Source organism: Anoplopoma fimbria, chromosome 2, assembly GCF_027596085.1.
Source record: "Anoplopoma fimbria isolate UVic2021 breed Golden Eagle Sablefish chromosome 2, Afim_UVic_2022, whole genome shotgun sequence".
Classification (NCBI taxonomy): domain Eukaryota; kingdom Metazoa; phylum Chordata; class Actinopteri; order Perciformes; family Anoplopomatidae; genus Anoplopoma; species Anoplopoma fimbria.
In genome coordinates, this window is record NC_072450.1 from 6133974 (window position 1) to 6150802 (window position 16829).

The following is a 16829-nucleotide window of genomic DNA, read 5'->3' on the forward strand; positions in this document are numbered from 1 at the left end:
GAGGACAGGGAGGAGGACCACAGTGGCGTTAGAGCTGTGAATGTGTGACCTGTAGCAGGAAAAACTCTAGACTCTCCAGCCTTAATAAGACTGGCCGTCTGTAAACACATTCAACACTTGGTGACCTCCTGGCATACTCAAATCCAGGCCTGCTCGACATGGCTTTAATTAGCCCCCCTCCCTCTCGCTTTTCATTTTATGTGTCTCTCTGCCACTCTCCGTGGTTCAGAAGTCGGACCCACCACGAACTCTGCCCGACTTCATCAGCAGCTATGGCTGGTGCTTGTTCTGGCCTGCAGGAATCTGTTGTGCACCATCAAACTGCTTTCACATGCTTTTTGATATCACGACTTGTTATAACTTGCTATCTGGCAGTCAACCACATCAGAGAGGAGACCTTGAGGCTGAGGGGAAGTGTTGATTAATGGCTCAGCATAGATAGACAACAGCTAAGTCCGAATTCAGAGCCTGGATCCTCAGAACCTGGATCCTCTGAGTGTAGGCAGGTCATTTTAAAAGACCTGAAGACTGGAGCATTGCACGGCCAGCCTACTCGCGCAACAGGTGTGCCATCATAGAGATGTGCGAGACACAATTGATCATACAAATGGGGATAACAGCACACTTTCAGACTACCAAACTTTAGAGAGAAGGAACCCTGCATGCTTTCTCTTTTCCCTCACCCCTGTTCAATCACTGCTCGGAATGGGTGTTTTTGTCAGATTGTACCTTTGAGAAAGTTACACCTCACCTCATTTTTCATATAGCATGGTCTAGCCTCATAGAGACCAAAACTAATGGTGCATTCAGGCGCTGCTTCTAAAAGAATCTAAGCTCCAGTGACACTGATAGAATTGAGAAAAAATGTATTATTTCTTTCTCATTTTAGGCTGTGGCTCTAACCCTGAACCTGTACTTTTTCAAGTCTATAATTGCTTTATTACTGTAGTACTTATTACTAGACATACTGAGAGGGCTGCAGTGACATAATTTGCTGTGTCATCCAAATTCAAAAATCCATGGTAACATTGGGAGGATCTTTTTAGATTGGGTTTATGACATGGCAGACTTTTCTTCATAAATGGCCATCACAGGATCCTGTTCCTGAAGAGGGAAAGCAGACAGCTGTTGCTGATTATGTGTGGTAGTAAACCATATATATAGCATGTAAAGAAAAGTTATGCACCCTTTGATTTGTTTGCATGGTCAGCCTTGGAATCATAAATGTGTAAATGCACTGAAATAACTAAAAGGTAAAATTACGGCTAATTAAGTAAGTTTTCTACCCCACATTATCTTTGTTTGGTTTGATTGATTTCTGTTTTGGCCAGATTGTATAGAGGTCTAAGAGAAAATTACACTTCCTCTCACTGGATTTATTACCTCAGTAAACATTGTAAAAAATGAGTTTATGGTCTCAATCGATAGTTTTAAGCCTTTTTCAATACATCATGATGTCCATTAAGTAAATGTCCATTTTTTAAAGTAAAATAGGCCATAAAGCAGGGTATATTTTGGGGAGTGGCTACATTGTGTTTGACAGATTACTACCAATGCATCCATGTTTTCATCTTCGTACTTTAACCTTTTCACTGTGTTGTTAGTTAGATGGAATTGTACTTATCTCCACCCTATCGTGTTACTTCTGGTTGCAAAAACCAAGATGGCGATGGCCAAAATGCATAACTCCAGGCTTCAAGGCATCAGTCCACAAACCAATGGTTGACGTCACGGTTACCACGTCCACTTCTTATATACAGTCTATGCTCCCATGAGAGAAGTTGGTATAGAGTTGGATTTTTCAAATTTTCTTGAGTTTCTTTTATTTTATTTTTTTTCATCAAACTATCTCCTGCTTCACAGAACATAATATAAAATAAGGGTGCAGTACTTTTGTTACCACAATAATAAAATGTTTAGTTGATGACTTTTCTAGGTGACCAAGCAGTAGTGACATTTTGCAACATAGACAGCTGGGGCACCTCAACATCTGTCCAATCACGTGTCTCTGTGTTGGGACGTAATGTTAAACAGTTTTCCTCAAGACATTTAGTAAAATGGGAACAATACAAAGACACATACACAACAAAGTGACTGTGGTGAAAGCGACTACGGCCTCAGTCTCCGCCTGAGCCACACACACACACACACACACACACACGCTCACTCACTCACTCACTCACTCACTCACTCACTCACTCTAACTCTAACAGTTTGTCGAGTTACAGCATAAAAGCACAGCCTTAACCCCCCTGTCCGTCCAGTGCATGTTTGTATTTTCTGTGCACACACTGGCATGCACATGTGTGTGCGTGAGTCTTTTTATGAATCCGAGGGGGGAGTCGTCAGATGGAGGAGGGGGCGTGGCAGTCCCGCAGTGAGAGGAGGGGAGCTTTAGTTGTTCTGAAGGCAGTCGAGATCCACCGAGCAGCAAACATTCCCATTCTGAGCATGAAAAGACAGGAGAGAGCAGACAGAGAGTTATAAATATACTGTGGTGTATTAAAATATGCTGTTCATGTTGCTGGTTATCAATGTCACAGTGACATATTTTTAATTGGGAATACATTCTATTAAGAAAAAGTCTCTAAGAAAGTCTCTAAGAAAAAGAGGGCCATTATCTTAGAAACTCAAATCTGAATTGCGTGTTACAACAAAAACGTGTTTAGGTTTGTACTTTGGCTTCACTGACCCTTTGAGGAAAAACATCGTTTTTTCAAACACAAATCGGGTGTGTGTTTTGGGCTATTTTGCTTCCATAACATGTCTTATTGTGGTTAGAAAACATCCAAAATACACATTTAAGTGTTTATTGTTTTTACACTTTGTCATTTGTGACAGTAGATTTCTCCTTAATTCACCAAAAGTCATAATTACATCCTGACTCATTTGCATTTTTAATCATATCATTTCAAAAATCTTGTAATATAAAAAATAATTGTCTCAATGTAAGCAATCAACTGGGAAAAAAATCATGATTTAATCTCTCAGTAGAAGTTTTTTCTTCAATAAATATTTTTAACGCCATTTTCTCAAACTTTTTAGACTCTGAGACATAAATCTCCACTTCAGTAGCACTTACATTCACCAAACTCTCCAGTTTCATTCCTATCTATATACTGAAGGTTTTCACAGAGGGTTTGTTCATATATCATTCATAGCCTGAACTATCGAACATTTTATTCCTAAAAGCATTACTAAAATTGATTTTTATAAGGCTATTGAAAGTTTAATTTATGATTTGTGGAGTGATACAAAGACATATCCAACATTACATCTGTAAAAAATGTAAATGAAATGAAACAAGGATTTTATACAATTTGAAGATTTATGTTTAGAAAATGTATGAAATTAAGGACATATGTAATGCCACATTTGCATATGTCAACATCAAATGTCAGAAAACTGGTAATACAAAAAATAATTGTCTTAATGTACGTAATCAGCTGGGGTAGTTTTATCGTTCATTCATCGTTGGCTTTGGCTGAAAGTGAGGTTCCCTGCTGGTCAGAGGCAAACTATGTCTTTACCAAAGGTGATGCAGCAGAAGGGGATCAGAGTGCAGTAGCTATGACCACCTGCTGTGACCACAGCATGAGTGAGCATACCCGCTGTGTGACCTGGAAATAACTTGGCAAAATATGTTACCACTACATAAAATAACCTGACATGTGTCCGCTCCATATATCTTATGAGCTGTTTTTGGCCAACTTAAATTCTTGTAGCTTAAAGGAAAAAAAGAAAAAAGCGGAACTGCGGGGCAACAGATAATTCTTAGTATACCAGTAAATGTGTGGAGATGATCCGAGGGATGTTGACATGTTCCTGACACAGTAATCTGCATATTTTTGCTCTTTTAAGATTAAATGCACCTTGCATCATCTGTGACAAACAGATTTCTTTGTATTCGTCTTGGAAGACAGAGAAGCAGTGATTGCATATCCTCATCTCACATCAGATAGACTCACTAAAACACAGTTTACATCTCCAAGAATTTTCTTCAATACCAATAGCATGTAATGCCTATCATTATCTATGACAAGATCTGGAGGAATTTCAAAATACACATAAACAAGTTTCTGTAACTGCATGAGATTTTCATATGCCTAAACTATATGTACTGTTTTATCTGCAGTGATGGACAAACAACACATTCATTAAAAACAACTAATTGCACCCTGAACGTCAAGTTAATACCGTAAAAAAATCATAATTTGTTGTGGATTTTTGGTTGAGCACTGAGTTATCCACTCCAAATCAAACATGGATGCTGCACAGTAAAAGCCATACCTTCACTGTGTTCTTTGTTGCTTTTGCTTACCTTACACTCGCAGGTGGTACAGGGTGAGTTGGGCATATGCCACGTGTCTCCGCTGAGGCGTGCGGCGCCCGCGGGGTCCTGACACGTCTGCCGGATGTCATACAACAGGTTGTCAGCCAGGCAGGGGTCTGTGACGCAGCGCGGGCAACACTCGCCCTCTGCCACCGCCGTGTACTCGCACATCAACACTGGGCAAACCAGAGGCCAGCAGTCCACCTCCCCTCCTGTGTGAGGTGGGGGGGGAAAAAAGAAAGGTGACACAAATGTTACCCTGTGTGTTTTTGTTTTGTGTGTGTGTCTAAATCAGATGATCTGGCAACAGTCGCAGCTCACACGCTGATTTGTTGCCACATCTCTAATTAGAGAGGTGATAATTATCCGAGCCTTCCGCACACACAACTGAGCAGCAGGATTAAACAAGGCCCAGCTCTGAGCTTCATGTTGATGAGGAGATTCTGTGTGTTTGGATGTCAGCTGTTTCTTCTCATAAACAAGTGAGGGATTTAATACGGTCAGCTTTAATTCTTTTTGGTTGGCGGTAAACATATGTAGCTTCTGTGTGAGTGTGTGTTTTTTGTATACGGACCATGCAGCGGCACTGCTGGCAGCCGTACACCCAGGACGCCCCGCTGCTGTAGAGTGTGCGTCCGCTCTGGTCCAGACACTGGCTGCTGGGCCTGTTGTCACAGCCGGGGCAGCAGAACAGATCCTCGTCTGGGTCTGCGCAGTCACATGGTCTCCTCCTGCAGTACGTCTGCCCGTCCTGCACAACAGAGGTCACAGTGTCAGAGAGCCAAAAAAAACACACAAGTCATTACAGTGGACCTGGCATACTTTATGTAGTTGACATCAAAAGAAATAGTGCCAGAAAATACTCCAATGCACATGTCGCCTCGTATTCTGGGCCGTAAAGTACTGTTCCAGTCTTTTCTTTATCATTGAATAGGTGGGTCACTCGGCATTCAACAGCTGCTGACGCTGAAAGCTTTCACCAGTCTAGTTACAGTGAACGGGTTTAAGGATCACCTGATGCCCTGAATGTCGTTTCAGAGTCTTTTCATCTCTGAAAAGAGTACAACCTTAGATAGAATACAGAATTTCTGAATTTATTTTTGCTATGGAGGTTGTGCAATTGCAAACATTGAATCTCTGCAAAAAAGAAAAAAGAAAAAGACATTTGATAAAGCACATCAGTATTATGATTCAAAAGCCCTGCCAGACTTTGACAAGACTTTGGGGATAGGATCAAGACACATATCTGATGCCTTTAGAGAGAACTAGTTAACAATTTTGCACAGTGGGTCATTCAGGCAGATAATTCAAGGCCAGCCTACCTTCAGTGTATTTTGAATGTGTTATAGCAACTCTCAAATCTCCACTTTCTACCAGAAATGTATCAAAGCCAAGAACGAGGCGAGAATGCGTTAGAAGTTTGGCGTCTGGGCCTGAATGCTAAGTCAAATCCACCAGACCTGGAAGCCTCTCCGAGCCGCCGTGTCCCTGGCTCGCCATCTCCACCCAGGGAAAAATTTAATGGTCCATTTTACTCACCACAGCCGTCTGGCATGGGTACGACATTGTAATGGAGATGTAAAAATGTTGCATGGAATGGCTGTTAGGAAATGTATAGGCGCCATAAAATCGTTCCCGTATTCCATTAAAAAGGGCGATACAGAGCCAATGTTTTATCGATGAATATTGTCCTGCTACAGTAACAAGCCCGGTCCCAGGGTACCAATACAGAAGGCCTCGGTCTAAACAGTTATGGCCCTTGACTTGCTGGGAAAAGCGCCGCCAACACTACAGTGCAGGCAGGACGCATGAAGGCAAACTGTTCATTTTAATGCCAGGAGTAAGACCAGGCATGAATACTAATGCTGTACTGTTACGCTAACCAAAACAACATCATTACACCGTTTTATTTCATGCCAACTTTGACGACAACAACTTTATGATGAATTTGAAGACATCCTCTTTATATCCGTAGGTATGACTTGCTTTCAAAGCAGTCTACAGATGATGTATTCCTCTCCAGGGTAGTTTTCTTTTTTCTGAAGGTAATTTAATGAACATTTTGTTTTTAAATCACTTATGTTGAACTCTGAAATCTATTTTCCTAACCTAACTAAATTTATCCTATCATTTTTCTTCAAATAAAACTTTGGTGAAAGTTGATTATAGAAGATTTTTGCTCTTAAGTTTCCACCTTTTGATGTCATATGTTGGGGAGTTTTTACAAACCCTTTCCCCGCTCCGTCGTCATCCTCTCATGCACCTCTATCTTTTCCACTTGCCCTGTCTGGCATCCACAAATTTCAGTCATATTACACCAATCAACCTCCCTCCTCTCCTGTTCAACAGACCAATCGAAAGTTTCATGTGCATTTGCCACTAGTCTGTACTTTCTGACCCTGCTCATCGTCAATTTCTCTCTCCTTCTTCACCAACCACAGTAACTTCCTGGCTGCCTGACAGTAACCAGGAACCCAGATCTCTGCCTGTTTACATTCAGAGAACATCCGACTCAAAAAAACAGCAGGTCAGTGGATGCTGAAGGGCCTTAAATCTTAGCAGAGCATCTGGTAAGTGTAACTTGTGTCACAACGGGTCTATTTTTGCCAGAACAGCTCATGACATGTCCTTGTGAATGTATGTAAATACCAATGCTTATTGTCAATAATTAATCATCGACAAGTAAATATTTAACACTTCAATACATTGGTTATAAACTTATAGCAAAGCTAGTTTTATTTTTTTAATGCTACATATTTCCTTCTGCTAAAACACATTCTCGTAAACCACAGCTTGGTCAGTCTTGGTGCATCAGTTTTGGACATGTCAGGGATGGCGTGTCAATATAGGCTCCGTTTTAGTTAGGTTTAGGCAATAAAAGCACTTAGTGAGGGTTAGGAAAAGAGAGTCGTAAACTGAGCACAGACCTCCAGGTTCAGCTTTGACCCACTGTGCTTACCGTGGTTGTGCGTGAACAGCTTTCCTTAGCATCGAGGGCTTATAACGGGTGCAATCAATTTTGGACTCACCTCTGAGTGTCTTAGATGATCAGGTTAAAGTGTTGGCTTGTTTACAAATGGTGGTCTGGTGGTCAGACTGCATCTAGCCCATCGCATTTTATTGTTTGTTGCCTTGTTCCTTGTGTGTAGTGTTTTCATAACCAATAAATCAGGAAAGAAACTACCATAAGCATTAATTTACTGGAATGAAAGCAGGAGAAGCAATCAGAAAAGACAGAAGGAAAAAGAGTCCTCCATATATCCTACTAGCCTACCGCCCTCTTTGCTCCATTCCCCTTTTTAGAATATTTCATCTCTTCTTTGTTCATTTATCCAACTCTTCCTGTCTCTTTTCCATTTCAGTCTTTGTCTTTTCTTGTGCATTGTCTCTAAGTCAGTCCCATCCGTCACAGCTCAATTGTGCGTGTTCTTCCCGCATGTATTAGTAGTGTTGTTACACTGAATATAACAAAGGCATGAAGTCACCATGCACAACAATGCTCTTGGATTTTCTGGAATAACAGATTTATTCCATACATGTGAAACAATAAAATGTAGTAAATTGATACAATTTCTGTTAAAATAATAATAATTTGTTAAATATCTTGCATGTTGTGTTCGAGGTGCTTGCTTTTGGTTTTGTGTCAAAGTCCCTTATGTCTTCTCTTGTTTCAACTTCCTCAATGGTCTTTGGGAGGTTATTTAGCAATTTTCCACCCAACATTTGTTAGTACCAAGCACTCACACTTTTTTGACTCGAAAGGTTTTAACATTTGTACTTCTGCAGAAAAAGTTAGATTATATTAACAGCTTAGTTACAGGAAGTCAAGGAAGAGAGATACAGATTTTAGTTTATAGCTATGAGGCAAACCCTGATTAAAAGATCCTCCACTAGGTTGGAACACCAGTATTACTCATATCCGTTTTAGCCCATAATTGCAGGTTTTTCAAAGATGGGGAAAACCCGCTAAAAATAGGCAATACACTCCTTTCGATTGCGAGGAGTGAAAGCCGTGCCATTGCACTGGCCTTTCCATTTTTCTTTCCTGGTATTACGGTTGACAGAAAGGAGGAACCGGCTGGCAATAGAAGCAGGGCTCACTGCCAAACAGAAAAAACAGATAAATGCCTGTGAGTTCTGCCAGGGTATTTGTCCAGGGAATGAATGCCAATCCTAACCTTTCTCACCTAAGGCAAAAGCAGATGTTGCTGCATGTTTGGGTCTTTTTTTTATCCAGTGAGAAAGCATCTTAAGCGTGGTAAATCTTCTCTACCTTGCAGGAGCATATAGCACAGCGGTCAAAGATGGGCTTCCAGTCCTCTCCGTTGCGTCTGATTTCCTCTTCCTGTGGACAGTCGCCGCCGCATCCCGGACCAGATGTGCACACACAGTCGTAGCCTCCCGGGAGGTTCACACACACACTGTCATTCCAGCAGGTGTGTGTCTGCAGACCGCACTCATCAATGTCTGGAAGACAAAGAGAAAAGCCATGGTTAATGAATGCTTACATGTCATTTGTAGGTATATTGTGTTTTCGGAAAAGTGTTTTTCAAACTCCTGTCAGTCTCAAAACAACGCCAAGTGAGCTTTTCTCTGGAGGGGAAGGAGCTGGAAGAAGTGATGAACAGGATGTGAAGGGTAGGAAATTATCTTTTTTTCTGTGAGTATGTAGAGAATGAACTGTGGGAATGTTTTTTTTCTTGAACACCTTGTTAACAACCCATTAACAAACTGTAAGAGAGGATGTGATGATGGACTCAATGATGGCTCAGTAGGACAGAACTGGAAGCTGTTGCTTGATACAGTATTTTTAAAACTGTCTAAGGAAGTAGGTGTTGTAGTATCATCTATTTTCAATTATTATCCCTAGATAATAAGAATTGGCAGAACATTCTTGAAGCCAAAGACCAATGACTTAGAGCAGGGAAAAAATATGTATTTTCCAAAGTAAGGTATTTAAAAAGTACACCTGGGCTGCATAAGTATCGTATTTAAACAATATCTTGGCGTACTGTGACATGAATACACAGTTGACAACCCTGTCTCCTGTCTCATTCACACTCATTTGCTTCCCAAATACAGTTTGTTTGAATCATAATTCCTGGCTGGATTATGTTCTCTGGCAATGATTTTTTCCAAGGTTGACATTTGTCATTCAGAGCTGTAGAGTTGGGAAAAGCACATGTATTACAGCACAAGATGCACCCTTTACTAACTCAGTGGTAGATGTGGTACACATTTACTTGTAATTACATTTTCATTTTACATGTCCTCACATTATTATGGAGCCCGGCAGGTATCAGGTGTATTTATAATAGTGTGTATTGTGCACAAATGAATAATTCAGCCCTCAGGTCATGCCTTCAAATTCATTTTCATTCAGTTATTGCAGTGGTATGAACTGAAATTAAAAGTTGTTTTGGTCAGTTAGGGATGAGCACCCAGGGTGTTTCAGTAGAGGTTATTTAATTGACCCAATCAGTTCCCACAAATTAATAGTGTGGATTTCTTTCTTCGCAAACTTAGTACACACACGCAGTGCAAAGTAAACATATTGGCTATGAGGATATGGGGTCCACCCTGAGGTGTATTTACAGAACGTCGTGATGGAGGATGCTCTATTCATAGAAGATATGTATGTTATACTGTTTTGAAAACATGGACTCTTCAGCCTTCAAAGTCTGTAAACCAACTGTTTGTTGTCCAAGCTATGTCTTATTAAGAGGGAGTTGTGTTCAAAAGATCCAGGATCCAATTTTTCTTCTCAGTTTACAATAACATGTTGGGAATTGCTGGAACCTAGAAACTCGAGCTTCCCAAAGAACCTAAATGCACCTTGACTGGAAACGCACACAGGGCAGATCAATACTCTTTGTGTTTATTGCTATTTCAATGTTTTTGGGGAGATTTGTGTTATTTGATGCATGGCTTTATGGAAATAGATAGTGTAGTGAAGTAAAAGTCCCAGTACACAGTCAATATTCATACAGAAAAGATAGCCAATTATGGAGATCGCCTGAGTTGTAGTTAAGAGTAGTAGTAGACAGTCATTGGTCTTGATTATAATGGTGATGCTGTTTATATATATATAAAATATATATATATATAAAAAAATATTCCGTTTTATTATCAAAGGAATGAAACATCTATTCAAACAGCTCCTTTCTCACATTTCTTCTCTACTAACCAAAAGAACCAACATGAACAGTCGGCATTTACTTTTCAATATCAGGAAACAGGGTGCCGAAATTCTGCCCCTACCTTTTATCAAGCCATGACATTTAGCTCTCTTTATCCCCACTAAATGTGAGAGAAAAAGACCAAAGACCGTTGGAAAGTAAGCTCTGCTCTCCCCTGCCAGCACCTGCTGCCCACTGACATTGATCACATCCACACGACACTGACAGCAGGCCACAAGCGGTGCATGAACAAAGCATGGTTTCACACTTTGGGCAATGCGGTCAACAATTAATTTTATCCTCTTAACAGTTGAGTGAGATTGTTGGGGTAAAGATTAATTTCAGTTCATATCAGCTCACATGACTTTGCCTTAAAAACTACAAGTCCCACAATGCACCACCGGCAGGCCAGTGCAGGCTGCTCATTACCCTTTTAAGTTGGAACACCTGTGAATGGAAGGTCTCTCAGCAAACATCTCAGCAGAGAGAGCAACAAACAAAGGATTCAACTCGTGGTACAACCAAAGGAGCCACTGGTACGGTAACAAGACTTTTTATTGTGATGATTATTTAGTAATCATTTATACAGACAGCATGCATATCAGTTTGCTGCATGCATATGAGTTTGGCTTTTTGTTTGAGTGTATTTTGTTGATTGTTCAACGTAGGTTAATGTTTGATGAGCTTTCCTTAAAAACACCAATGCTGCATACTGTTTGCATTCAACAGTCTCTTAGTCATTAGTTGGGATTGTTTCAGAAATTCCACCTGTTGTAAGCCTTGGTACTTGGTACTGAAAATTGTTTAAAATTTATTTGCATGTTTGGATAACTTATGCTTTTTGTGTTTCTGAAGGTTTTCAACCTGATAGACCGACCACTCATCAACAAGAAACAAACAAGGAAAAAATAAAAATTGAGCTGTGTTGGAAAGAGTTGTCCCGTGCGTCCTTTGGGGTTCATGTACCAGGCCATTTCAAGTTGGGCAAGAGTTGAAAAACACCTAAGAACTTGACAGAGATTGAAAACAGTTTGGACGCCCACAGGTTTGAAAAGATAGATTTTCACCCCCTCTGTACTCACGAATAAGTACGATTGGGTTTTACTGCACCAGGCAATTAAAAGGGTTTATCCTCTGCATGGTAGCCATATTAGGACATGACAGAGTCCGCTCAACATGATCAGACTTGGCTCAACTATCATTTTTCTAATCTGTACTTTGTCACTTTCGGGGTACTTTGAGCCTATTGCTAACATAGCATGTTGAAATACATGACTTGTAGTTAAAACCTCAATGGGCCATCAACAGTTGGTATAATATCTTATGAAAAAGTTTTTTTTTTTTTTTTTTTTTTTATCATGCGTCTTCCTACAAATGTCCCAGTTACTAAAGTGGTCAGTGCACTGCATAAGCCCCTGCTAAACTGCTTGGTTAGGTTTAGGAACAGATTGTGGTTTGAGTTTAAATAACTACAAAAATAGCATTATGTACAGAAGTTACTTATAATAATAATAATAATAATAATAATTACTCATTGACTTCCGGTCACACTGGACACGAACAGCGGTCTCATGGGTCAAAGCCCAGTAATTGGGCTTTGACCCAGGAGAGATGACACATGGGATTTTATACTCGATACAGGTTTCTCCTTGCGGCAAACTGATATTCTCCCAAACTGATGGGGGCATTGCATTGAAAAAGCATGTCTAAATCATGGCTTCTGCTCATTTGGGTGGTTAAAAAAGGACGGATGTGCACGGAGAGCCGAAAACCACTGTCGGATGGTGTGGCGTTATTTTGGCTGTGCGTACCATTTGGGGTGTGTCAAGCATAAATCAAGCTTTAGACACATGCATCCACCCTGAACTCATCCCTAGGTGGACCTAAACATACACACACATAAATTGCAGTACATTGCTTTTCGTAGGTTTAACTACAAACAGCCTGAACAGAGCCTTTCTATGGCGTGTGGCTCCCTCCGTGTGTCTTAAAATTAAATCAAGGAAAAACAATCATTTTTTTTATTCAGTGTTTTTGTTTTTTTTAGCTGCCTTTAATAAATCCCGTTTTTCACAATCTCTAGAGCACCGGGGGATAAACATCATGGCTCGACAGAATATGCACTTAGTTTACTCTTGTCTGAAATAACAGCAAGGCAGAGAAGACTAAAAAGGGTATAAGAGTTTACAGCTATCACGCTGGAACTTTAGAAGAAAGTGATGGGGAATTTTCAAGGTATGGAGGAAACCAGTGGATGGTAAACCCCAGAAGAAAAAAAAAAGAATCCAAAAGCTTGGTTGTTGAATTTGCGAACCTGTCAAAAAAAATGTAATGTTATAAAAGGAAATGCCGAAGCAGCAAAAATAGATGACTTGCAATGCGAGAAGGTAACATAACAATGTTTAGAGCCTCTTGCCCAAACAGTGAACACCATGCAACATACATTTTTGTTTCCTCCAGTGGGGAATGATGAGTGGTACCCGGCTGGCAGACCTACTATGTGTGGACGTGAGACTTGGTCGATGCTGAGGCCACACCGGCAACAACAACAACGCACTGCGACAGCGCCGAAAACACACTCTAATTGGTATCAAGTTTGCTGCATACAGAGAGAGAAGAAAACAGCTCAGCCAAGAATTTACTGCGCCTGCGACAGACTATTTGCATACACTAAATGAAATCCCCATCAGCCAGTCAGACATACTGTACCTCCGCTGGTGAAGGATTAACGCTCTTCATGCTACATTCACCACATTCAGCCACAAGCTGCTGCTCACAGATGGAGCGTACTCTTACATGTAGGCCATGAAAGACAGTCTTACAAGCGAACACAAAGGCCCTTCGGATAAAAACCAGCTGAGCACATCCAACCATATGAAAAAAAAAACTTAAACTCACACCTATGAGCTGTTAGAAATGAAAGCGCTAATCCTGCAGTGCATGTACATGACAACACACATTAACACGGGCGTAGACGCGCACACACAGACGCACATAACAAATAAATCCCTCTGACAGATGTTGGTAATTTGGAGGCATCAGAAAGCTCAGTATTTGAGTATTTAAATCGTATTTCTTTGGTATGTCTCCAGGCAGCCCATATGGAAAGGTCGTGCAGATCATAGCGAGAGAGAGAAAATGATTCACGCACACTGTCGTGCAGGGAGACAGTGGGAGTTTATGGTTTATTATCCTCATCTTTATGCACAATCTGTTTATTAAAGCCACCTGTCTCTCCCTAAAGCATTAGCCATAGTAAATGTGTTTTAAGATGCAGAACATGCAGCTCTCAGTCAAAGCCGTAATGAAAAACAAAAAGGAAAGTTGCTTGCAGCTGCTATGGTCCTCATCACAACGATATGCAGGTAATACTATGCAACATACTACAATGTAATGACATGTATTGCATTCTGGTATAGCCAAAATAAAACGCGATGAAATCCAACATGAGGAAACGCTAAATAACCTAAAAGAACATCAACTTGTGTCAACTGAACTGTCACATTATGGCATTATTTTAATGTCACAATATATGTCACTGAAATATTACGACATTATGTATTGTAACACAAGGCACTGTAAGAATCTTAATGTGTTACATTGTAAAAAGAAATATGCATATAATTCTAGTACGGCATAATGTTTAAAAGAAAACAAATATGTGAATAGTGTTAGGCAAACAAGGCCTCCAAGTTTTGTCTGTTTTATGCTCTTTTTTTTTGTTATACCTAAAACGGTTTTAACATAAATGAAGGCTTGTGCTAGCTTACCAAAAAACATCACTGTCACAGCACAGTAAATGTCACAATGCTCTCAAATGTCATGGTGAACGCTGCTCTATAAATAATACAGAAAAGACACCAGGATTCCATTTTTGTGGCCTGTGTAGCCAGTAACAGAGCAGAATGAGATGGCTTCAGCGACTGAAGAAGCTAATCAGTCGGCAGTGGAATTGAAAGAAAAATGTCAAATAAAGAGACAGTGGTAAATTGACAGAGGCCAACAAATCTTAATGAAACACTTTGTATCCATCGTTACTCCAGCTTTTCTCTTATCTCATCGTAACCTGGTTTTGTCTTTAAACATAATTACACTACAGCTGTAATCTCTGCTGTCTAAAAACTTCTACACCATTCAGTCTTCTGTGTCCTGCTGTTATTTCGGACCTGTCTGAACTAGATGTGGAGCTGTTGACGTATAACCTGTGATGGTCAAGAGTTTATTGGAAATTTTTCATTTAAGTCTGCTAAAAACAGAAATATTGAAGATGTCCTTTTTTTTTTTTTTTAAATGGCATCCTGATCTAGACATGTGGGATGATATACTGTTGAGTAAGGCAACAGTGTGCTTCCAAGATGTGTTATGAGAGATTTTCAAACGTTTATGTGATTTTGAAAGGGAACCCAGAAGTTAATTTTGCAGTGACTTTCTTTAGAGACAAAAAAAATGATATTTCTTATTTCGTAGGTGTGTTGAATACTCTGGTTATCTGTACATATGTTGCACATTAGGGGAAAAACCTAAACGGACTGTATGGTTATGTGTGTTGTGTCTGAATGGAACGTACGCTTTAGGTATATCCCTCTCATGCAAAACTTGGGAGTGTGCAGATAATAGACTCTTTTAACAATCATGTGTCACCCAGCAGGACACCCGTTAGAGTAGCACAGCCAGTTGCTCAATGTGCCAAACATGAATTAGTACCTGCATTACAACAAAGTGCTCCGTTCATTTGAATAAACAAAGCACATCCTTTACCTAGAAAGCCCCTCTCACAGGGCACACATACACCACGACTGAATAAATCCCTAGTTTGCTGTTGCGGCAAAACACAGGATATCAGCAGATATACAGACAATTTATAGAACATATTATGTGAAAGTGGTGCTTTTTGGCTGTTGATTTGCATCTGAAAGTTTGACAAAAATCTGTGCATACATTTTTGAAATACTCATAACAGAAAAGCCGACCAAAAAGAAAGAGTTATTTGCATTTATGTACGCAAAAGTTTATATAGACATATCATTTTTTCAAAACATTATCCTCTTCTCTATGCACGCTAATTCTCATCACTAGCGCTTTCCACTGTTTCCATTGATGTCGTTAGCTGACTGGTGCTGCTCTTCTCTGCTTTGATCTGGCTTATTACAAATTGCTACTTTCTTTTCGGTTGACTCATGAGAGGGTGTTGGAGGGATATTGTGAAGGGGAAAAAAAATCCTGTTATATTCTCATTCGTACTTATTTCCCCTGCTGGCTTCCAGCCTAATACTGCAAAGTAGAGGGATAAACGGTGGCGGGTCTGCTGCCACAGCTACATGCACTTGTCTGGTTAAGGAGTGACACACACATGACCACATTATGACACACACTTGTATTTATACTGTACTGTTAATAGTAGAACATCAATGACATTAATGTCATAAACTCAATAACATGCAAATATGTGCTGTAACTAAACACATTTTATAAATCATATTTTCAAGTCATGTATATGAATATGTATGAGCACAAACATGTTAGTTAATGTCCAATTACACTTGTGACTGATCTGAGTAATGTCCCGGCTTGAGTCATTTGCTACCGAGAGTGTGTGTTGATTTATTTGTGTGATTATACCACCATTTAAATTATTATGATTGCATGATTGAGTTTTTTGTTTGTAGGAAAATTACACCAACCCAAGGGAAATTTGATGCATAAAAGAATCTAATAGAAGTCAAGTCAAGAAATAAAAAATAAAAAGTAAAGTTGGAAAAATGCTTCAACGCTTGATTGAGATGGAAAAGTTTGTGAATCGACAAATGCAACAAGCGACAAAGTGCAATGGAAACTTTCTTAGCAAATAAATCAGAATGCACATGAAGCATTTAAAAATCACTGTCACCGAAGAAACTAAAACTGATCAAAAATCAGATCTTTCTGGAGCGATGGGGAGACTGTCCTCCAATGAACACATTTTTGACATTGTTTTCGAAATCCTGTTATGCCCTCTTCTTCTGTAATGGTTTAATGGCACCTGACTGGAGAATTAGTGCCACCAAGTATTTACTTTGATGAACCAAATTCTAATATTTGCATACATAGTAGTAATGGCTGGAAAAGCGCATTTAAATAAATGTAATTTTCTTTTGTGGTGCTACCACAAGGAGTCGCCAAAAGTCACACATTTTCAAATCCTACACTTAAAGGCTCTAAAAGAAAAACATATCTTTTTAGTATCAAACACATGGCATTTTGTGTCATTGTTTGTAGTTTTCACCTTTGGTGAGTTTCCCTTTTGGAAACCCTCAAGAAAAGAAACTTTGACAAGTAGT

The 16829-nt window shown here is 39.8% G+C and overlaps 1 protein-coding gene across 1 annotated transcript in view; it reads right to left on the bottom strand.

The window, feature by feature from the left end:
• Positions 1–2394: 2394 nt before the first annotated feature.
• Positions 2395–16829, bottom strand: part of LOC129105586 (protein kinase C-binding protein NELL1-like) — a 261850-nt gene continuing 247415 nt past the window's right edge. The window contains exons 18-21 of the mRNA XM_054616705.1: positions 8607–8800; positions 4904–5084; positions 4322–4542; positions 2395–2445 (exon numbers count right to left, since the gene is read on the bottom strand). Of these exons, the coding sequence (XP_054472680.1) occupies positions 2395–2445; positions 4322–4542; positions 4904–5084; positions 8607–8800 (647 nt within the window). The remainder of the gene's footprint in view (positions 2446–4321; positions 4543–4903; positions 5085–8606; positions 8801–16829) is intronic.